The 23,195-nt window shown below is 49.1% G+C and overlaps 1 protein-coding gene across 6 annotated transcripts in view; it reads right to left on the bottom strand.

The window, feature by feature from the left end:
• Positions 1-23,195, bottom strand: part of Tenm4 (teneurin transmembrane protein 4) — a 677,803-nt gene that overhangs the window by 142,283 nt on the left and 512,325 nt on the right. For all 6 annotated transcript variants that reach the window (XM_075953236.1, XM_075953232.1, XM_075953234.1 and 3 more), the window contains one exon: positions 21,518-21,728. In XM_075953236.1, the coding sequence (XP_075809351.1) occupies positions 21,518-21,728 (211 nt within the window). The remainder of the gene's footprint in view (positions 1-21,517; positions 21,729-23,195) is intronic.

Raw genomic sequence — 23,195 nt, 5'->3', positions numbered from 1 at the left:
CTGGGGGACCCACACACCCAAGCAAGGATGACTTACACAGCACAGGGTAAGAACTCCTTCGCTTGGGTGGCTCTGGGGAGGCCTCCTGCACGAGCCTGAAGATCAAGTTCAGGTCTCCACATGGGAGCCAGACACATTGCACCCGTGTTTGTAAATCCCAGGTTCTCCACTGGGGACATGGGAGGCAAAAGTAAGAAAATCTTAAGAAGCCCAAAGGCCAGCTAATACCACTATACTTCAGTGAAGAGACCCTGTCTCCATCAAGGAGGGAAGGTGAGAACCAATGCCCTTACCTCCTCACACGCACACCTGTGTCCCCACATCGGAATATACACACACAGACTCACAACAAAGGTCTCCCCAGAACTAACAACTAAATCCCCTACTTAAGAAATAGAGCAGTCTAAGCCTCGGTTACCTCTGGCCTGGACCCCCTGCATCTAGATCCCTGGGTCGGCGCACTGCAGTCTAGACCCCTGCATCAGCGAGCTGCATGTCTAGACCCCTGCATCAGCGAGCTGCATGTCTAGACCCCTGCATCAGCGAGCTGCATGTCTAGACCCCCACACAGGCGCACTGCACATCTAGATCCCTGCGTTGGTGTGCTGCAGTCTAGACCCCCCACCCCGCATCAGCGAGCTGCATGTCTAGACCCCTGCATCTGTGTTCTGCACGGCCTCTGCTCACTAGCCTTCCCTGTCACGTGTCCCTATGACGGCAGGCAGGACTGCCAGTCTGGGACTGGGTCTCTTTGCCACCATCTGGAGCAGGCGTCACCAATGGGACCCCGATGGACACATTTGTTTGTGCAGTGTTTTTGAACACTGGAATGAGATGCCAGCATTTTCCAACAAGGGGATTCAGGGGAAAATCTTAATGCTGGCTTTTGTTTGGAAACCGGAAGCAGTGAAGTGGTAGTCACCTGCCTGGTCAAGGGTCTGGAGCAGTGTCCTCCCACGGTAACTTGTTTGGGTGTCACCGCCGCCTGCCATCTGTCCTATTACTCACTGTTGATTTGCTGAAGCAAGTTTATTTTAGACAGAAAATGGCATAGCACAGTGAGACCATGGTTCGCTATTCCCAATGACAGCTCGGCCAGCCCGCTCGAGGAAACCCAGGGCCTATGCAATCTAACAGAATCTTGGAAGCTACACTTTCGGAAACACGAGGAAGGGCCAGGCCCACTGCCCTGTCTATGCAGCATTCTCTGGGCTAGGGTCTAGCTCTGCTATAGGGTGAGTGCATACTTAGTATGCTTGAGGCCTGGGTTCAGTCCCTAATCTCCGAATGAAACAGAACCTGACACGTCTCTCTGCCCCAGAGGTTTGCTGGTACCCTTTTCATGCTGCAGTCTGGCTACTCCCATAGTCCCGCCTCGAGTCCACTCACCCTTCTTTGGTGCCGATAAAATTCCGTATTAATCCTCTCTTTGCTTGGCCCTCCCCTTCCTTCAGGCCCAATTTATTTCTTTTCAATGATTTGTTTAATAATTTTACTTATGAATGTGCCTGCGTGAGTTTATGTCACGCAGCTACATTTGTGTGGGTGTTCTCGGAAGCCAGAAGAGGGCGTCAGATCCTACAGAGCTGGGGTTGTAGCAGTTGGGAGCCATCTAAAGTGGGTGCTGGGAACTGAACCTGGGTCCGCTGGAAGCGCAGGAAGCGCAGGAAGTACTCCTCACCACTGAACTGTTTCTCCAGTGACTAGGACTAATTTATACCATGCCCCCTTCCATGAGGCTTTCAGGTTTCTCCTAGCGAGACTGAGCTCCCTCCTCTCCTCGTGGCAATGCACGTCCCCCTCTCCCTTGTCCTACAGCTTCTCCTGTGCAGCCATTTACACGCGCTGATGTTCATCTGAGCGCACAGCCCATTCCTGCAAAGGAAGGGTCCATCCCTACTCCTCCACACACCTTCCGACCGACCGACACTCTGCTTTGTCCACAGGCAATGCTTTCACAAATTGCAAGCGACCAAGCACAATAACAGCTGAAGTCCTGGGTGTGCTTGGCCTCACATGCTCAGGCCAGGCTCCTTCTCTGAGGCCTCCTATTACTTCCTTGTTAACTTTTTTGCCTTCCAATTTTCATTCCGCCACCTCCTCCCAAGCCCGTGGCTTCATTGCCAGCCCTTACCATTGTGCCCATTATCTTCAGCTGGACCTGGTCCTGGCTGGCTTTTCTCGAGACTTTTCTCAAGAGACTAACCATGTAGAGGAAGAGCATGTGGTAGTAAAATTCTGTGGGGCCTCTGTCCCTCATCTCAGTAGGAGCTGTCAACATGGTGTCCATGAATTAAGTACCTGGATTACTTCTATCAGGACATAACACAAGAAATTGATTAGCAAGATGGATAAATTTTCTACCTCTGGTGGATTTTTCTTTACAATAACCATGATGTGTGTTGGGTCAGTCACACAGTGACTTGAGCAATCTTTCTTTCTTATTTATCTACTGGGTAACCCTCAGCATAATAACTTGGGTCTATCTCTGAGGGCCAGAGGCCAAGTTGGACTTCTGCTTGACACCAAATCCTATTAGTGATCACGGTAATGTGGTTATATGTCCATGTTCCATATTTTATAGCTGTCCCAGCCACCTAGGCAGCCCATGCGCGCTGCCTCAAGGCAGATGCCACCCCACAGCAAACACAACAGCTCCATATCTTACAAGGGACCGAGAAATGGCTGCTGTTGTGAGAAGTGTACAGAGCCTTCCGGTTTCCTCTGACTCAAACACTGGCCTTGCCCATGGAGGAAGACTGCCTTGTACTTAGCCCAGCTTCTTACCCTCAGTTCTCTGTGTGCTGGGTGAGGCAGTCTGGAACATTCTGCCACCACCCATGGTGGGCCGACCGTCCTGAACCCCTTAGTTCCTTCCACTTGCCCCAAGCACCCAGTGGTCATGGGAGTCCTCACGCTCATTGCTGAGCCTCGGAACTTTCCCCAGCTACTCAGGTAGGAGCCTACCTCAGCAGGCATGATCTGATTGCTCACACAGAGAGCTCTCCCGTTCATAGCTGGACACGGCCTGTACCAAAAGATGAACCCTGACTGAAATTCCAGCTCTGACTGTCCCTAGCAGCTCTGAGTTCTGGCTTTCTCCCCCCCTTCCCCCGCATATCTTCTAGGCAGTCATGGGGTAAAGAGGCAGCAAGCATACACAGCATTCAGGAGGGCTTGCTGCAAAGGTCTCAGTCGTGGGAGGTAAATACAATGGCGTCAAACAACATGAGACCCTGTGCCAACCCAGAATCTGTGTGCTATGGTGGACGGACGGATCATGGGCTTTACAAGAGCAAGATCCCAGACTTCTAATCTCACAGTGCCGTGCACAGGCGACCTCGAGGCTACCACTGTTTTCCCGACCTATAAACTCGAGTACGTATGAAGCTCCCAGCCAGCATGGCTTCGGTATCAGCAACTGACGGACTGTGCAGGGGGTCATGGACCCTTCTTTGTGGCTGACTGTTGGCTGACCTTCACCGGGGCCCCCAAGACACTGTGTGTGCAGGTGTGTATGCTTTGGAGTGAGCCTGGCCGAGGGCCTGGGAGAGCAGCAACTACACTCCCACGCTGTCTTCACAAAGAGACGGCTTATATTTTAAAGGCACAACTGAGTCCACGGGAGATCATGTTTCTTCCACCTGCAGGGCACACATCACACGGGGACTGGTCCTCACTGTGGCTGCTCAGTTCCCTCGTCCTTACGGCTTTGACCTCCCGGGCACCCACAGATATTTTATAGACACAACTTCCTCTTCCTGTGAAAGATGACTTCCGAGGGTCTAATCCACTGGGCCTTTCTCATGGAATCTCTTACTCCTGGCTAGTTCTGCGGCCCCCCTCCCCCTTCGCTCTGTTACTGCCCTCCATCCATGCCTTGGTGATGTTCATGACAAGGAAGGCTATTTTTTTTTTCTTTAAAATGACTGGGCCTGTTCTTTCTCTACAGGCAGCATTGGGGCCCCAGTGACCAGGGCAATGTGCACCCAGGGAAAGCCATAAGACAGCTGTGGCCTGCTTTTTGTTTATTGAACTGGGGGTGATTAGGAGTCGTGTAGGGTTTGTGGGTATGGAGGCTTCTAAAGGATGTAACAGAGGGTAGGAAATAAAAATGGACCACACGCTTCAGGGGACAGATTTCTCCTGCTCATCTTCCTCACATGCATCCCAGAGAGGCGGCATCTCTGTGTGAGTGGCTGCAAAGGCCTTTCTGGCACTGGTCAGCATTCCCAAGTGTTGTATTATGAGCGGCGGAGCTGTGTCCCCGGCACCCGGCTGCCCGCATGGCTAGCTTATGCCCCGAAATAATTACACGGAAACTGTATTCTTTTAAATACTGCTTGGCCCACTAGCTCTAGCCTCTTACTGGCTAGCTCTCACATCTAGATTAACCCATTTCTAATAATCTGTGTACCACCACAAGGTGGTAGCTTACCGGTAAGATCCTAACCTGCATCTGTGTTGGGTGGGAGAATTATGGCGACTCCCTGACTCGGCTTCTTTCTCCCAGCATTCTGTTCTGTCTACTCTGCCTACCGAATTTTCTGTCCTATCAGGCCAAGCAGTTTTCTTTATTAGTTAACCAATGAGAGCAAGAGATAAGATACAAGACCCACCTCCATCACCCAAGTACTTAGACGCAGGTGCCTTAGGGCGTTCAGGCTATGGTGGCTACTGCCCTGGCCATAAGGAGCCTTAGAGTCTCAGGCTATGGTGCCTACTGTCCTGGTCATCAGAAGGTTTTCCTACCTCTGGTTTGCTGAAGGTCTGGAGAGAACCACCAATGACAGCTTCCTTCTCAGACTGACTCAGGGGACACTTCCCGAGGCATCCCGTGAAAGCCAGAGGGGGGCTATAGTATTTAAAGGGGGGCTAGAATATTTGCTTTCTCGTGACTCCCATCTGTGCTCCAGTAGGCCAGGCAGGACAGCCAGCTGACGGAGGCCAGGAACAGCGTCAGGAGAGACTTCCTACAGTTCGGGCTGGAGCCTGGAAGGAGCTGTATTTTAGGTAAATTGAGCGCTGGCTTTTGCAAATACGTCTCCTGTCTGAGCAGCCTTTTGTGGTCACCCACAAGTAGGTTGGCTGGAAGCATAGGTCTGGGCCCAGGACTACAGTTCCCCCAAATTTTGCTCAGTGCTCAGGCTTCCTCATTCAGCTTCTAAATGGGATCCAGACTAAAGATATGAATGGAGAAACATAATATGCGCGCCCACGGCCCATCAGGCAGCGTCTATGGGGCTCGTGGGGGGGATGAGGACCTCCTCACCACCTCAAAGCCCAGTAGCTACAGATCCTCTCCCTCCCAGGCGTCCCTCCCCTCCCTTACTCTACATTCCAGCAGCTTCTCTCCCGGAGTCTGTGCCCCTGGCTCTCCCTAACTTCCCATCTATGCTCTCTTGGTCTACCTCAGCATATAGCGACCCTCACGTTGGCCTCTCAAAATTCCACTGATAGGTTTGCCTTGGGCAGCAGCACTGGAGGTCTTAGTGTGGTCCATGTGCCAAGTGAGAGGCTGTGAGACGCTCTCAGAAGGCTACGGGGTTTGTGTGTGTGTGTGAGAGAGAGGTTTTTGAAAACTTAACTGGACTGGCCACATGCGAGCCAGTAAGCCATGGCCTTCCGCGACAGGAAAACGTCTATGTTAGTCCTCTGTTCTGCCAGCTTTTGGACCTAATGCATTCAGTCTTCGGTTCTCTTATCTAGTCCTTATCTTCAGCCCATAGCCATTCCATCAATGGAGATCTTATTTCAACTTTGCTATTTCTAATGTCCCCGGGGCCCTTCCGCGCTCTCTGATTTATCCCCCCCCCCCCCCCCCCCCCCCCGCTGTGTGTACGCTCTTGTTTTATAGAGTAGTGAGATCTTCTCTCCACAATCCCGATGGATTATTGTTTCTCTTCCTTTGAAGTTCCCATCACTGGGGCCTGCCCCCACCGTTTCCCCCCCCTTCTCATTCTTTTATTTTCCTCATTTTATTTGCTTAGTCTTTTGTTTTTCACTCGCTGGAAGATTTGCTCCCATGTCTGATAATCCTCTGGCCTCTTCATACTCAGGGCCGAGAGCAAGAAGTGCTCTGCCAGCTGCTGACTGTCACTGCAGGCCGGATATGATAATCCCCCAAAGGCACCATCTACAGGGTCTTTTCTTCCCCTTGTATAATTTATTTCTCTGATAATCTCCTGCCTTAGACAGAAGACATGTGCTTGGCTGTCAAAAACGGGGTCTAGAAATGTCACTTTCTGTATTCGGCTTACACTGACTTCCTGTTTTCTGTGTGTGACTCTCCCCTGTTCCCCCTTCGCCTTCTGCACGCTGCCCTGAGTACAAAGCCTCTCTGGTCGTTTTACCCAAAAAACACACCTCAGTTTCCCTGTCTGTGTGTGTGAGGCAAGAAAGCGAGGAGTCTGCTTGCAGCTGCGTCTGTATGGCAGGGCTGTGTCTCACATCCCAGCTGTGTGTCCTCTGGCCTCCATCCTCCCTGGCCCTCCCCCTCACCCCCCCACCAGCCGGGTACCAGAAGTTATCTGGACTCTGCTTCTCACTGGGTTTTAAACACCCTGTCTCTCCATGCTGCCAGCTCGACCCACTGTCTGGTTAACAAAATCTGCGGACATGTCTTGTAGGCCATTGTCTCATCCTCTCATCCTTGTGTGTTTATCACACATTAGTTTGTTTCAAATCATTGCTTACACTGTTGAGGGCGACAGTTGCGTTTGACATGGCTTCCGGGTCCTCTGTTCAGAAGCCCGCTTTCCTCGGCTTTGCGAATGGCATGCTGTCTGAGACACCCACCGCTGTGGTCTCCCGTCCTCATTGTCCGTCCTGGTTCTCCCCCCACCTATAAAGGCTGGCTACCCTTCGGCATCTGTCCGAAGCCCTCTTCTCTGCTCTCTCCACTCATCTGCCCACTCAGCATTCTGATGCCTCAGCTCAGAATCCCTGCACTCATAGGTAAACCTTTCCTTACTCCTGTTCCAATGAGGTCAGCATCCCTTGTTGACACATCCCTACCCCCACACTCTTCCTCTCTGGGTGATCACAGCACATTACTGACCAAAGCCTGTCTGCCTCAGCAAACTGAGATCCTCCAGGGCAGAGTTCATTCATGTAGCCTCATCGCAGCGCTGAGCCCGACCTGAGCAGCATGCAAGGCGTGCAAGAGGAGCAGAAGAGACACATACTGAATGGCGGCATGCTAACGACAGATGAATGAATGAATGAATGAATGAATGAACGGTGAGAAAAACAAGAGCACAGCGTCTAAGAGAATTCTTTTCCGGGTCCCTGCTGGGGTCCCTGCTGTCCAAAAGCTTTTTGGTTACGAACCTTAACTTTTCCAAACCTTTGCTGCTCTAGCTATGCAACCTGGACAATAATCCCAGTTACATCTTACTTGCCTGTACTGTGAAGATTAGCACAAAAGAATGAAAGTACGGTGTCACTGTGTTCAGTGAGCCATGCACGCCATACAGTGAGCCACACGCATCATATAGCGAGCCACACGCTAAACAGTAAGCCACGCACACCATGCAGTGAGTCTGGCGCTAAACAGTGAGCCACGCACACCATACAGTGAGCCACGGTACGTCATACAGTGAGCCACGCACACCATACAGTGAGTCACGGTACGCCATACAGTGAGCCACGCACACCATACAGTGAGCCACGGTACGCCATACAGTGAGCCATGCACGCCATACAGTGAGCCACACGCATCATATAGCGAGCCACACGCTAAACAGTAAGCCACGTACACCATACAGAGAGTCAGGCGCCATACAGTGAGCCACGGTACGCCATACAGTGAGCCATGCACACCATACAGTGAGCCACGGTACGCCATACAGTGAGCCACGCACACCATACAGTGAGCCACGGTACGCCATACAGTGAGCCACGGTACGCCATACAGTGAGCCACGCACACCATACAGTGAGCCACGGTACGCCATACAGTGAGCCACGCACACCATACCATGCAAGGGATTATTGCTGTCATGCGCACTGTACTCCAGATATTCCGAGCATGTTTTGGGCCTGGGTGATACAGGAAACAGAACGGCAGGCTCAGGTTTTCACGTCTCAGGATTTTCTAAAATGCCGTTCCTTTTGTAAAGCCAATCCGCACTAAGCCTTCTCTGTGTTCTTTAACACCAGGCACAGGGCTCTAGAGACCACCTGGGGGCTTTCCTTTCACTTCAGGCAAAGCTGGTTTAGAAAGAAGGTGTGCTTCCCGGATAGTGGCTTTACCTTAAAGCAATTAAGAAACAACTGAGAACAAAGAAAACATTTAAAATATTTACACACCACCCAGCTGTGCACCAGAGAGCTCAAGACACAGGTGTGTTCATACCACCTGGCCCACAGGTCTTTGCCTGGTCCTCCGGATGTCCACTTGGCCATTTGGGCCAAGCGGGAGAGGAGGAACTTGGAGGAAATCTACATTGTTTGAGGTCTTTGGGTGACAAAAGTTTTATTTCCCATGTATCCTGCCAGGGAGAACTCAGCTCAGAACAGCAACAACCTCAGTCCTGCCTGATCAACTCACAGGCTGGCAGCAGCTTTGCCTCCAGGGCAGGGAGCATGCAGTGGGGTAAAGCCGTGGCTTCAGACAGACCGCTTTCAGACAGACTTCAAGCTCAGACATCTCCTCAGGATCAGGCAAATTACATCCTTATCAACAGATGTGTTTATATTGTAAATATCACATCTATATCCTACTTCTGGGGCCAAAAAAATATAAGAGTTACCCTTTTTTTTTTTTAGAATTTTTGTACGAATTTTAATGACCATTCAATGTTCTCTGAGTGGATATACATGATCTACTTCAGTGCTTTCTTATTATTGGGCCTTTGGGTGGCTTCCAAGTTTCCTCATTTGTAAACAAGGCTGTTGTAAACAGGCAGCCTTTTCTAGCTGTGGGTTTATTCCTTTATGAGAGACTCTCAGAAGCTCAAAATGTTTATGATTCGATACAAACAGCAACTTGTTTTCCCAGAGGGTGTGACTGACAATGCAACCAGCAACAGCTGTCGGTGCAGGTAATGCAACCAGTAACAGCTCTCGGTGCAAGTGATGCAACCATTAATGGCTGTTGATGCATGTAATGCAACCAGTAACGGCGTCTGTCGGTGCAGGTAATGCAACCAGTAATGGCTGATGATGCAGGTAATGCAACCAGCAACAGCTGTTGGAGCAGGTACACTTCAGCCTCTGTGGACTGGGGTTCACGAGGCTAAAATGGGTTGATTTGCCACAATGTCAGTTTGTACCTGACCACCAGGGGGGAAGCACACTTGACGCATGCCCCTCTCAGACCATTTATTTCTTCTGCACATACGCTTTAGCCGTTTTCCTAGAATATACTGTCCATCCCTACTACAGGAGATTCAATACTATGTGTACATATATGTGCATAATAACATTTTAAACCTTGGTCTCCATATTTACTGCAAACATTTCCCCAATTTACGATTTTTCTTCTTATTTTGATTAGCTTTTAAGACATGGAAATTTCAAATATTTATAGAAACATTTGGCAATCGTTTCCTTTGTGATTTTTTTCAATGAGGTTTTAAACTTAAAAGCTGTTCTCTGGGTCAGGTAAGACACTCAGTCTTACCCTCTCTGAGTTTGACTTTTAAGTATTTACCTCCTTTGTCCATCTAGAATTTTTCAGGTATGAGTTAAGAGCTGAAATCTAAATCCAAGGTTGGAAATTCAAACTCTTCTGGAGGCTAGGCAGGTAAGATAGGAATCTGAGACGTCTTTGCTTTTGTTTGTAGCTTCTCTTTTAAAAAGATTTTGCTTTATAGTATTTCTAATTGTGTGTGTGTTTAAGAGAGAGAGAGAGAGAGAGAAAGAGAGAGAGGGAGGGAGGGAGGGAGGGAGAGAGGGAGGGAGGGAGAGAGAGAGGGAGAGAGAGAGAGATGCGTGCGAAGAGCAGATGGTATCATATCCCCAGGAGTTGAAGTGGGCAGCTCTGGTTGCTGGGAACCAGACGCAGGTCCTTCGTAAGTGGAATAAGCACCCTGAGCCGATGACCTATCTCTATTTCTACAGCTCCTGATTTGCTTTGTCTGAGTCAGGGCCTCCCTTTCCCAGGACTTTACGCATGCCAGGCAAGCATTCAAACAACCGAGCAACACCTCTGGCCATAAGCAGTTTTCTGAAAATCTACCTGGTAAATAGTGGGCCAACACTGTGGGTTACTAAACTACATTGTATCCATGAGCCACGCCCCTTCTGCTCATTGCCAAGTTGCAGCCTCTGGGTTACGCTGATGATTTTCCTTTTCCGTTTGTATCTATTGACTAAACCTGCTTTTCTCAGCTCACTTGTAACCCCTGCTTCTCAAAGGGTAAGTTTTAACGTATCTATTGGTAGTAACTCTAGGCAGTTTTTGTGCCATCAATCAGCTTGGCTCCTGTTCTCTTCTAATTACTGTAGATTTATGATCTGGTGAGATCTGTGACATGGGCTGCCATTCACGGTTCTTCCTTTGGAGGGTTAGTCTATGTTTTCATCCGCCTACTATTCCAGATGAAGTCCTCAACCGTTCCACACATCTCTGCAACTCCTTTCAGGTGTCTCCTAGGCATTCTGCCAAACCTGCAAACCGTATCCTAGACTATCTCACCCTTCTGAGTCCAGGAGCATGCTGTCCGCCCTCACTGTTCACGGTCTGTTTTACACTGACCGATGGAACTTTGCGGTTTTATCTTACGGGTTTTTTTTAAAAAAATATTTATTTATTTACTTATTATGTATACAATATTCTGTTTCCATGTATGCCTGCAGGCCAGAAGAGGGCACCAGACCTCATTACAGATGGTTGTGAGCCATCATGTGGTTGCTGGGAATTGAACTCAGGACCTTTGGAAGAGCAGGCAGTGCTCTTAACCACTGAGCCATCTCTCCAGCCCTCTTACGGGTCTTATTAAGATGGCAGAGTAATATTTATTAAGTTTCTTGAGTATGACATTTTCAGTAATTTGCTCAAGTGGTTTTTTTTTTCAGCTATTTTGGAAACGTCTTGACTTTGGAGAAACCAAGTTTGGGATGTGTGTATATGTGTGTATGTGCTTTTTACAAATAGAAACACATCCCTCATAAAAATAATAACAAATTTTGCCTCAGTCTCTTATTTCCTTTATTCTCTATATTAGCCAAGGCTTCTAAAACACTGTCTACTAGTGGCTATATCATATTTTGTTAGTGGTTTTAAAGGAATATTTCTAATATTTAACCTAGAAATTTAATAATGCGTTTTCATAAATGTCTCTGCTTTCTCTGCTTTTCCTTCGTTTTATTTTCAGTGTTTTTGTGAGCCAATATTGTCATCAGAATGCCTTCATCCGTTGTTCACAAAAGTCAGCTCTCAGTATAGTACACGGTGCCCTCCAAGGGGTTGAAATTTGCGAGCATCTGAACCAGATGTCACTGGGCTGGGACCCTGGATGTGACCTCACATATAACCCCTGCCTGTTCAGGAGAACTAGGGTGATAACTCTGATCATGCAAGCTCATGATGAGACTTCGAATATATTGATCGACTTCCATTCTGCTCAGGGTAATTTTAGCACTAGGAAGAGCTCAACCGATTTTACTTTCTTCTACCACTTGAAAGAAAGATAATGATAGCACATCAATATCCCCAAACACAAGCTTTCTGAGGAACACTTTGCATTTACAGGTCTGCGAAAATGCAGGTTCCGCGTATGGCAGACAGACACTATGCTGGCCCTCCTGCATACGACCTTTTCCCATGCTCTCCCACTACACAGGCCGTCTCCTGCGCCCTGAGGGGATTCTTTTGACCTGTGGCACCTGGTGGGAATAAAAAGCCAAGCTGACGTGTAATATGATCCAAGACTGAAGCAAACTCTGCTTCCATTAGCCCAGGACCTGAGTGCTTTCAGATAAAGGCAGGAAGAGGCAGCAGCTCAAACTCAATCCAGACGCTCAGACAGTTCACGCAGACACATTTTCTACTGCCCTTCACCTAACACTCAGGCTCCTGTCATTGATGTGGAAGGTGCACCAGGAACCAGCTCAAGCCCTTGTCAAAGTCACCAACACTGAACCGTGGCTTGATTTTGAAGGAGCCATCCATCCCCCCGCCCCAGTGGTGGTCCTGGGTACTCATTCTTCGGCATTTGGGGGGTGCTCGGGAGCAGTGGGGGCTCGGTATAGCTGTGCTGTCTTCCTTGTGTGCTGGGAGGGAAATGTGACAAGGGACAGATGCTCACTCGGGAGTGGGCGATGTGGACCAGGGATTCTTTGGTCAGACCAATTTAGAGGCTAATCCTACCTGTGTCCCTGCTTAACGTTGCTTAGGGCCAAGTTTGTTGCTTTCTCTGAACTTGGTTTCTTCATCTATAAGGGGGAAGAGTAGCTGTGCTTCTGCCTGTCTGGGACTGTCACAAACGTCAGGTAAAGATCCGTGTGCAACACTTCCTGCTTCCTGGGACCTGGTAAGCACACACAGCTTCTGGGTCTGCCAAAGTCTGGGTGACTATCCCCCAAACAGACACACATACTCTAATGGGTCAGCACGGCTCTGATTAGTTTACATATGCTGGCCCATTTCTCTTCATCATTGCCCTCAAGAGGTGGGTGCTAACATCATCAGATTTCGGATGAGGTAACTGGGGTCCAAGGTTGCACTGCGACTAAGTGGCCGAGACTGCGTACAAACACAGCTGCTCACATCCACTTCCTAACCACTAAGGCTGCGGTCTCCCCTGCTCCTTTGCTTGATGGTTCACCTATGCAGCAGCAACCCGGAGGGAGCTTTTACACAGAAGGGGACACAGGCAGAGTGGCTGTCCTTCCAGGGTATCCGGTGTCTAGAAAGTGCTGTGGTGGGGCACGCCTGTAGTCTCAGTACATAGGAGGCAGAGGGAAATGGATCTCTGAGTTCGAGGCCAGCATGGCTTACAGAGCGAGTTCCCAGATAGTTCCCACAACTACACAGAAAAACCCTGTCTTGAAAAAAGAAAAAAAAAGAAAGAAAGGATGGAAGAAGGGAGGGAGGGAGGAAGGAAAGGAGAGAGAAAGCGAGAGAGCAAGAGCAAGCGAGAGAGAGAGACAGAGAGAGAGAGACAGAGAGACAGAGAGAGAGAGAGAGAGAGAGAGAGAGAGAGAGAGAGAGAGAGAGAGAGAGAAGTCAAGCTGTGACCCAGTGGTAAGCTCAAACAGAGCCCCTTATCTTCTTCCCCTGTATCTTCAGGCCTGCTTTTCCCTCAGCACCTCCAAGTGCTCTCCCTCCCAGCTCATCCTCCACTCCTGCCTACCCCTCTGCCATTAGTCATCTTACCGGGTCTCCAGCTTTCTTCCCTGGCTTCCTTCCCATAGCTGACAACACCCTCGGGGCTCCCCTCACCTTATGTAAACCCTCAACCTGCCTCCTCCTCAGGTTACGCCCATCTATCTGTCTCTTAGCCCGCTCTAACAGGAAAGGTTTCCATTCTGCCTCCTTCTCTCCTGAACTCAAGGTGACCCTGCTCCTGCCTGCAGCCTGCGCCACAGGGGGAAGCTGCTCCCAGGGAGGGTGCTGCCCCCTCCACTGACCAACTTCCAGCAGCTTCTCTGCAATTGCTCTTCCTAAATTCCTTGAGTTCAGCGTCTCCAGATGTCTTCTCTTTCTGCCCTCTAGATGTGGGGGTTCCATCTTTAATCCCACCCCACTGCTAGTTCTGACATCCTAGCTATTCTACCTTGCTACCTGCTCCTCTGCTCCCTACTCTCACACCCATGCTGAGCTGTCTTGGGGTTGGGGCTCCGCCTCCAGCTCAGCACTATCCCCAAGTCTGGCCACATTTAGCGATCTACGTGCTGCTGTCTGTGAGCAACGAACATCAACTCTCAAAGTCTGTTAGGAGCTCAAATCTAGCATGAATTTACCTCTCCCTAGCTCATCATCCTAGCATATTTCATTCATTCGTTCGTTCATTTATTCATTTATTCAGCCAGAAGGGACTTTGTGGACTGGCTGGGAGTCTTCTTTTAAGACAGTAGGGTATGTAGGGTGGTTGTTAGGTCAAACTATATCCTGCGTAGATTTTAGACAGTGGCCTATACAGAGCTGCAGGATTCTCAAACCAACACAGGCGACCAGCTGAAGGCTGATTCTGTAGTCCCTGCTGGCTGATCTTGACTTCGTTTTCTAGTTTTTTCTCTGGGTGCACACACACATATCCTCATGTTGGTTTTCTCTTCAGTCCCAGACTCCCAGACACTAGGTGTCTTACCCAAAGGAGCGTGGCGCAGACAGCAGGACCACGTTGGACTTGAATTCCAGCCACCGCCCCTGGGGTGACCAGGTGTTTAATACACACACAGCCATTTCAATAGTATGAGCTTCATTTTGCATTGTGGGAGAGTACTTCCTTTGTATATCTGTTTTAGGGGCTGGGGTGCAATGGCTCTTTCTGGCCAGGTTCTCAGTCTGTCAAGCAGTTTTTTTCTCATTAGCCCCTCAGTTTCTCCTTGCTATGGATGGAACTGTGTTCCCCTACCAAGAACATGGCCCCAACATGACTGAATTTGCCTGGAGATAAGCCCTAGAAGAGGGTACTAAAGGTGAGGTCAGGGTATCGGGACGAGGCAGAACTAACTTTGCCTTGTGTGCCCAGGAAGTCAAAGCAAGTTGGTGAGAAAGGCCTCACAGAAACAAATTCCACCAACGCCTGGATCTTTCAGGCCCTGTTTCCAAACCAGGAAGAGAAGAAGCTAGGACCCTCTGCCTGTGCATTCTGTCCTGGTCACCCTAGCGAGGAACGGCCTCATCTCTCTCACCTTTTCCTGGCGAGCACTTCCTTTTGCAACGCCCTTCCTCTTTCTACCACTCTGTTTTCTGGGGCATCAGTTGTGTGCCTCCAGCTGAGGACAGTCAGCATACAGTAGAAGATTTTTTTTTAAATGTTTTGGATTGACACATGACTATAGATACATGGTGTCAAATTCCAACATGAGGCTGACACTTCGTTCATACATCCCGTGCAGTGGTTAAGCAGATAGTCTGCGTATCTATCACACCATTTATCTTAAGTTTGCGGCGAGGACATTCAAAATCATCTAGCTATCAAAATATGATATATCGAAATATGAGGGACCACTTTCAATAAGTTTAATTGCCACACACATCTGTAATGTTCTAGTAGTTACTGTTAGCTGCTAATTTACACGTTAAATTTTATCATAGGTATATATGAAGGCCTACAGGGTTTAGCGTTATCTACTGTTTCAGACAACCTCCGGGGTCTTGGGACATGTCCTATGCACATAAGCACCATGCTCTTGCTCCGGGTTTCCACCACCACTCTGGCCCCAAGTTGCTGAAAATATTTACACACCACTTCCCAGTACGCTCCACACTCCTCACAGTGAGCTCTTTGTGCCCCACAGCCTCTTCTACAGCCTTGGCAGAGGGGACAGCCCTCCTTTCTATGCCCACGAGCGCTCCCACATGCCCCTCTGTTCCTGCAGATCTCATTACGGGGTGATTACTCGCGAAAGGGTCAGTTTCCCCCACTTGATTGTAGGTTCTTTGAGGGCAAGGCTTGTTTTCTGCACAGTAAAATCTCCAGCACCTCCTCAAGCAGATACTCAGCCAATGAATCAAAATGAAAACAAGGTACTGATGCTTTCACAGCCTTGCAAGATGCTCTTGTGCAGGCTTTCATGGCCTTGTGGGATACTCTCTGGTGCAGGCTTTTACAGGAGACTTTGGTGAGCCTGAGAGGAAAACCCTACACCTCTCATATAAAACTGCACGGCTCGTGCCTACAGCTCAGCTCTGACTGCCCCGAAGCCTTTGCTCTCCTTCTGGACCCTGTCTCCCTGAACCCAGCTCTGCTACAGCTTTAGTGCTAACAGCGTTCACTAGCCACCACCAATGGCAGTCCCGGCAGACCTTCTCATCCTGAAGCTAAGGTGGACCCAAGAGGTGTTACAACGCAAAAGGCCGTATCTTTGGTCAGTAGCATGATAAAGGCAATGAGAGAAGGCACTGACAGCCCTCACTGCTGATGAGCTGGCATCTCTTCTAGGCAAGAGAAGCAACTTTTTAAGTAAACTGGCAGATAAACGAGATATCAGAAAATCCAGCCATCGCTTGCAAAAAAACCGAAGCGCTACTGACAAAATGTCTTCCATGGGTAACCTCACCTGACCGAAGAGTGGGAAGAGAGCTTTTAGCAGGGTGAGGCCCAGGTTGGGGGTGCTCTCTCAGGCAGGAATGTGAGCCTCAAGCACCAGCCCTGTGTGTGTGACATTGAGGATGAGGTGCCATCTCCCCTCTGCCAGGCTTGCTCCAAGCTTTTGTTTTTTTGCTGCTTCTTGTGGTCATAAGATGGCTGTTAATGGGAGCAACTCCTTTGGAACAGCACCCAGTGAATTTACCTCTCCTGATACAAGGGATTTATCCCGAGTATTGGTATAAGCAGGATGAAACTGTAGGTCCCAGGCATCCAGCTTAGGTCACCAGGCTTGGCAGCAAGTGCTTCACCCAGCATGAACCATCCCACTAGACCCTTGCTGTCTTTAAATATGGCTATGCCATCCATGCATTAAGGGACAGGTTAGATGTTCCTCTGGCCCAAGAGCCTCCGGGATCCACTCAGCAGGGCACACCCTCCCCCATTTCCCGCCTCCAGGGACGGCCTCCCTTGCTCTTTCCTTTGGCTTAGGAGCGGTTCCTATACCAATGCCATCTCAATTGAGACAAAGCATTAGCTGCTCTCTCCAGGTATACCAATGCCATCTCAATTTAGACAAAGCATTAGCTGCTCTCTCCAGGTACTCAACATGGAAAGGGCAAGGTTAGACAATAGACAGAAAGCCGGGGGAAGGAAGATGGAAGGAAAGAAAGGAGCTGGACCACTTCCGGTGCCTGGATGGAAGAGAGACAGACTTCCAGCAGCTGCCTGAAGAGAAACAGGTGGACCCTTCTGTCAATCAGCACCCAGAAGACCAGAGTGCATCCTTTGTAAAGTCCCCCATGCCTGGCTCTTTCTCACAGTGGTTCTCATTTCTCTTTCTGGATTTCTAAATCCACCGTAGGCCACCTCTGTTATTTTGCAGCTTGCCTTGCCTTGCTGGGGTGTCAGGTTGAGCTGTCCTTTTATGCTTCGGCAGCCACCCGAATGAAAAGATAAGTTGCTAGTTTGAGACCCAAAATACCTCAATGCCAACTCGTCAGGCCTCGGGGTGGCAAGCTATCCAGGGCAAGGTATTCTCATTTTTAAATCTTAAATACCGCAAGATTTTTCACCATGGTCTTTTTAATGACTGACTCCTCAAGAAAACTTCCTGAACTGAAGTGAGGTGCTTACTTATAATTGGAGGCAAGTTAACAAGGGGAAGCTGTGATCCAGAGAACACAGATGGAAATACTGAACCGTATCCATGACAAATAGTGAGACTCTATCGCATGGCGGGGACCCGAGAGGACTAGAATTCAAGCTTTCATTCTTGCTTCGCCTTTAATTTTGGGCAAGCCGTCTAAACATGTCGAACCTCAGCCCCTTCACCTGTTAAGTTAAATTAGAGTTAAGGTATCTCTCTTAAAGTTAGGGAGATATATCAGTGAGTAAAATGTCTACCTTGCAAGAATCAAGGCCTGAGTTCAACTCCCAGAACCTGCATCAGAAGGCTTGGGTGTAGCGGTACACGTAAGCCCAGTGCTGGGGCTTGACGACCAATTATACTAATCCAAAGTGAGTTCCGGGACAGGAAGAGACACGCGCTCTCTCTAAAAAGCAAAAATAGCGAACGGCACCTGAGGGACAACGTCCAATATTATCCTTTGGTGTGTATACTCCCTCATGCATATGTGTGAGCACGCACGCACACACACACACACACACGCACAGACACACACGCGCACCTCTTTCCCAAGGCTGTTATAAATTACACAAGAGCAAAGCATGGTCTCTGACCCATGCTGGACATTCTTTAAATATCTGACAAATATATTAACCAATGAATATGCGGAAAGCAAATTAAACATGAAAACTGACAGGGGGCTGATACAGGTGAGGAGGCGATGTGCTTACCATAAGGAAACCCTAAGTGCTGCAGCGAGGCCGATGTGAAATCCCACCCAGCTTTTCTGGCAGCAACCCCGGACCTCAGCTTTCTCATTTACAGTGGGGAGGGGGCTCTCCTCAGGAAGTTACTGTAAGTCTTAAAGAATGTTAAAAATCCTTCGAGAACTTCGAGAGCTGAGTTAGACTTTCGCTGGTGGGATCTGCCTACCCAGTGGGATTCTGCGAGACGACCACTCCGCAGGGGAGTCATGGGTAGAAAAGGTGCCCCCTGATTCCAAATCTCCCCATGCCAGGGGAAGACAGTTGCTTCTGAAAACAGAACGCCATATTTTAGTCTCAAACCAGCTGGGTTTCAGTGGGGAGTGTGCACGTGTGTGTGTGCATGTGTGCATACGTGCACGTGCATGGCATAGATCCAGTTCAGTGAGAGCTCTGTCAACATCAGGTCTCTGTGTGGAAACATTTGTAGAGCCAGTCTGGAAAGTGCTTTTAGATATTTTTTTTTAAGGCAAAAGATAAATTCATTTAATTTAGAGTCATCAGCTGGATTGCATTAAATGGAGGGAAAAGCAAAGTCGTACACAATGCAGCCATTTGTTAAACACAATTATTTCTCCCATTACTTAATCACAAGCAGACATAAATACACAGAATTCTGACATCCCAGGTCTTCTTGAATTCCCGATCTGTGTTTCAGCATGTAACGAAAGGAGGGTCAGATTCCAATTTGTGTGTTAAGCAAACCCGAGAGTTATAATTGTATATTGGGACCATAATGACTTTGCTAAAGCAAGACCTAAAATTTTAATTAACCTGCCAAGACAAATTACAGCTCACAGTTCACAGGTAACGATCACAGACAGCTGAGACTCAATGCCGGGGACTCTCGGGAAAGAGGGATTAATAGCGGCGTCAGAATCTGTCTGTTTTTGTATTAAAGGATTAAAAAAAACAGTGTTCATTAAACAATTGTTGTAGCTTGAAGGGAGGAGGACAGGTCAGAAAGACAGTGAGAAAAAAAAAACGGAAGGAGAAAGGGGAGGGACAGAGCACCCTAACCCCTTCCCTCTACCCCACAGGCACTGGGCAGGCTTTACTAATACCTACAACAGGAACTGCAAACAGCCTGAAATATTCTTTTTTTCTGACAGAAAAGGGGAGACCTACCATTGACAATCACAGAAGCAACAGGCAGTCACGAGAGAAAGGAGGACTAGGAATTGGTTTTTGTGGGGTGTTTGGGAGCTTTGCTGATAGGAAGCACATGGGGGCTCCCATCTGCCCATGGGGTCAGAATTTCTAAAGAAAGGACCAGGAATCTGAACCTTTGCCTGGCGATTCCTTAGTCCATTTGAGAAGGACGGTGACCAAACGCCTTGCTATTCAAAACATGCACAACAACCAGACTCACTGGGTACCGCTGCCCGGCCTGCTGGGTCAGCTTCTGCGTCTTATCCAGACCCCTCGGTATCTAGACCCCTGGGTAGGTCAATGCACTGATATATAGAAGCATGATTGGCTATTGGCTCTGATATATATGAAGGGGTTAAGAAACGATTTTCATCGTCTAGACAAGAGAGAGGAACCAGGTAAAAAGCAAGACCATGTCTTAATTATAACAGAGCAGGTTAGCAAGCTTTGACAAGCCAAGGGTGGGCGAAGGGGCAATCCCACTATTTCCTTGATGGTTTAAGATACATATCCTAATTAAAATGGCTTTCTTTAGGGATTTAAATGAACAACCTTTCATATTTATACTCAATTATTAAAACAGAGATCTAACTGTAAATGCTCCCAATCCTGTGTAAGCCCAATACCATGTGTCTCCTTGTCAGCTGTGCCTAGGAGGAGTCAGGGTGATGGACCAGAGAGCTCAGACACCATGGGACGTGAGAATTATGTCCCTAAGTCAGAGCCACCATATCAAGAAAGAAAACATGTAGTGACCGCTGTCTAGCAGAAGCCAGGAAGCGACAGTTTAGATGTTGGTGCGGCCAGAGTCCAGCTTCGAATGGCAGGGACTGTGAGCTTCCCTGTTGCCTTCCATGTGATCGACAGTTACTAGGACACAGCTTAGGATCCAGAATCCTCAGAAACCAAGACGGGAAAGGGTAAGAGATCTGTGCGATGTTAAAAGTCAAGTTCACGGCAGAGCTTCTAGACTAAGCCTGCTTCCCAACACATCACACGAGAAAGGGCGCAAGAGGGAAACCACCAACGTCATTGCAACTGCCAAGACCAGGGCTGCTGAGGGTCCTGGGCAGAGAAACGACCACGCTCCTGCTTATTCCCGACCAACCAGGAGGCATTGCCCACGGAGACTCCATGTGCATCGTGGAGACAGACTACTCCTCCAGCCAGGGACAACACAGAGAGACTTCTCCTTCACCAATACCATCTTTGCCATCACGGCAAAATGTTAAGGCCGAATGTGTAGCAGCGGCTTTTTAACCGTGCTCCATTAACAGAAAGGCTCGCTCTGCCTCAGTACTGAGGGCAGAACTGCAACTCTGAGGGGAACGGGCTGAAAGCAACTCTCGCTGATCAGGAGTGAGAAGCGGGGGTCTTTGAAGAATGTTGGAGACCTAGCAACAAGCTGAGATATCTTCCTTGTCAGAGAGATGCCCAGCCGACAACCAAGACCTTTCAGGGACACCCTAACGCATTCACTAGACAACAGTCCCTTTCAGGGCTTCCGGTCTGTGTTCTGGCTGAGCTTGCCTTCAAGGATGTTTATATTAAGACTGCATCCTAATGCTTCCAACAGAAGCCCAGGAAAATTCTGATGTGGAAAACACAGACTATCCGTTTGCCTTACTGTGGCCGCCTAAGGAGGATACAAAAATCTATGAAATGGAACATACCAGCAAAGACGAGAATGTCTTTTTAACAGGGATCCGGGCTACCTACATGCCTGTAGACTGTGGAGGTGGCCAAGGCCCTTTGCTACTACGAGGCACAGGGACGACGGTTCAAAGTCACTCTATGTCAGAGAACAGGCCATCTCTATTCTCAGTGGAACCCCAAGAGCAATGGCAGACCACTTGCCCAGCTGCCCCCTCTGCAGTTGACACTCTCTCTCCCAGCGCTTTCCTTCTGGTCTCATCTCTCAGCACTTGTTGATTTCAGAAGTAAAAGACAGACCCCAAACAAGCCAGGCAAATCAGCGAGCTGAACGAGGTGAGGCTTAGGTGGAGGTGGAGGGGAGCTGTGTCCTCTGTGCCTTGCCACCCAGAATTCCTATCTCAACACCAGTTCGACCTCACAGTTCTTGAGCGGTGCTCCACACACCACCCTTGCCCTGCAAGCCCACTTGGGATGACTTTGTACCACGCTCAGAGCGGTGGCTATAGTTCTGGGCAAGGCATATTCAGTTCTGATACCTTGCCAGCACTAACTCCTGAATCCACAACCTTCCTCTCGTTCAAAGACGCCACGGAGGGTATATCTGCTTACCAATGGTGGTGGTGAGAAAGGAAACCACTTCAGACTCCTTCCCATCGTTGTAAAAGGCCAGGTGCCAGATCCCCGAATCCAGGTACTGGATGAAACCGGTCTCATGGCTGGCTGGGGGGACAGCACCCCGTGACTGGCGCTGGGGACCCTCCAGGCTCCTTGCCTCCTGGGTTAGGAGCCTTCGTCCATCCAGTAGCTCCACAAAGTCAAACTAAAGAACAAAGAGAGTAATGTTAGCGACAGACTGACACCCCAACCGCCAAGCCTTATGGGGGAAGTCTCCCAGGGAGTCTAGAAGGGGAGAAGGAGTCAGAAAGGGGAGCCGGGAGAGCAGATCAATCAAGTCCTCCCCAGATCTAGAGTCTTCACGGAAATATTCTAAGTCTTTTGTGAGTGTGGTATCACTAATGATTATTGCCTTCTTTTGTTGTCATCTGGGGACATGCAAGTCCTGACACACACACACACACACACACACACACACACACACACACACACACACACACACACAAAGACGGCTACATTTTCTTCAGTGGCAGGTTCCTCAGTAGAAACCCAGACACTTGACGATCATTGGAGGTTCCTGCAAGTGTGGGTGGTAATCTTAGGGGCTTAGAGGGGGACTGTAACACGTAGTGGGGTTGGGTTAATCACGAGCTAGGTTGGTTTAGCTCAGACTTCCATCAGTGATTACGTGCTGTGTGAAACGCGAGGGCTGATTGATCCAGGACTGCTGGTCTGGATCACCAGACCACGCAGTATGACCATCCGGCGGGGGGAGGGGGGGTTAAGCCCTGCTGCCTCACTAGGAAGCACCCCAAGCAGCTCCCTAGTTAGGTTTAGTATTGGAAGATATTTGTCTCACACAAAGCTGAAGCTGTGAAGTTCAGGACTGCATGGTGGTTCTGTGGTCACCAGGGCCCAGGCTCATCTACTGCTCTGGGATCTGATCATGGACTACAACGCTAAACTAAACTGGATGCTGGAGTTAAAATGACTGCCTGTGGCCCTGCAATGCATGACGGATGGTTATGGTTTTGATTATTTGGACGCCAAAGCTAGTGTGTGTTGTGCGTGTGTGTGGAGGTTGCACAGGCCCCTGTTCTCCCTGACTCATGACTCCTCCTCTTCTTATTTCTTTCCTTTCTTCCCTCTTTCTCTCTTTGGATGTCAGAGACTGAATCCAGAGTCCCTCATGCTAAGCGCAAGTTCTATTCCTGAACTATACCCCCAGCCATTTGGCCGTTATCTTTATTTCTGGTACAATCCTGAAGAAGAGAGGGGATGCTAGAGGCAGGGAAGGTACCGTCTGTCTGGAGCCAGGTCCCATGCTAAGCGCTCTATGAATTCTGCAGGGTGGTACTCCCCACTTTAGAGAGGAGGAAATCCTCAAGGAGAGGATGAACCATGAGTCCACACTTGCATCACCAATGGCAAGAGGACTCACGCTCAGCGTGGGGCTTCTTCTCTAGGTCACACTGCCTGGGTCCTGTAACTTAGGAGACAGGGCGAGGGCAGAAAGGCAGCTGAGAGGTAGCCTAGAATTCTCGGGAAAAGCTCCCGAGAGCTAATTCACTCTTCCGGAAGGCAAGTGGGGCAAACAGATGAGTGCCCTGTTAGATAACATGAAGTTCCCTTCAGGCTTTAGGACCCGGTTGGGTTTCTGCCCGGGTTAGGA

The sequence above is a fragment of the Microtus pennsylvanicus genome, chromosome 18 (assembly GCF_037038515.1).
Source record: "Microtus pennsylvanicus isolate mMicPen1 chromosome 18, mMicPen1.hap1, whole genome shotgun sequence".
In the NCBI taxonomy this organism is placed as follows: Eukaryota; Metazoa; Chordata; class Mammalia; order Rodentia; family Cricetidae; genus Microtus; species Microtus pennsylvanicus.
Note: the sequence above shows the minus strand (reverse complement) of the source record. Positions and strands in the feature narration are given on the sequence as shown.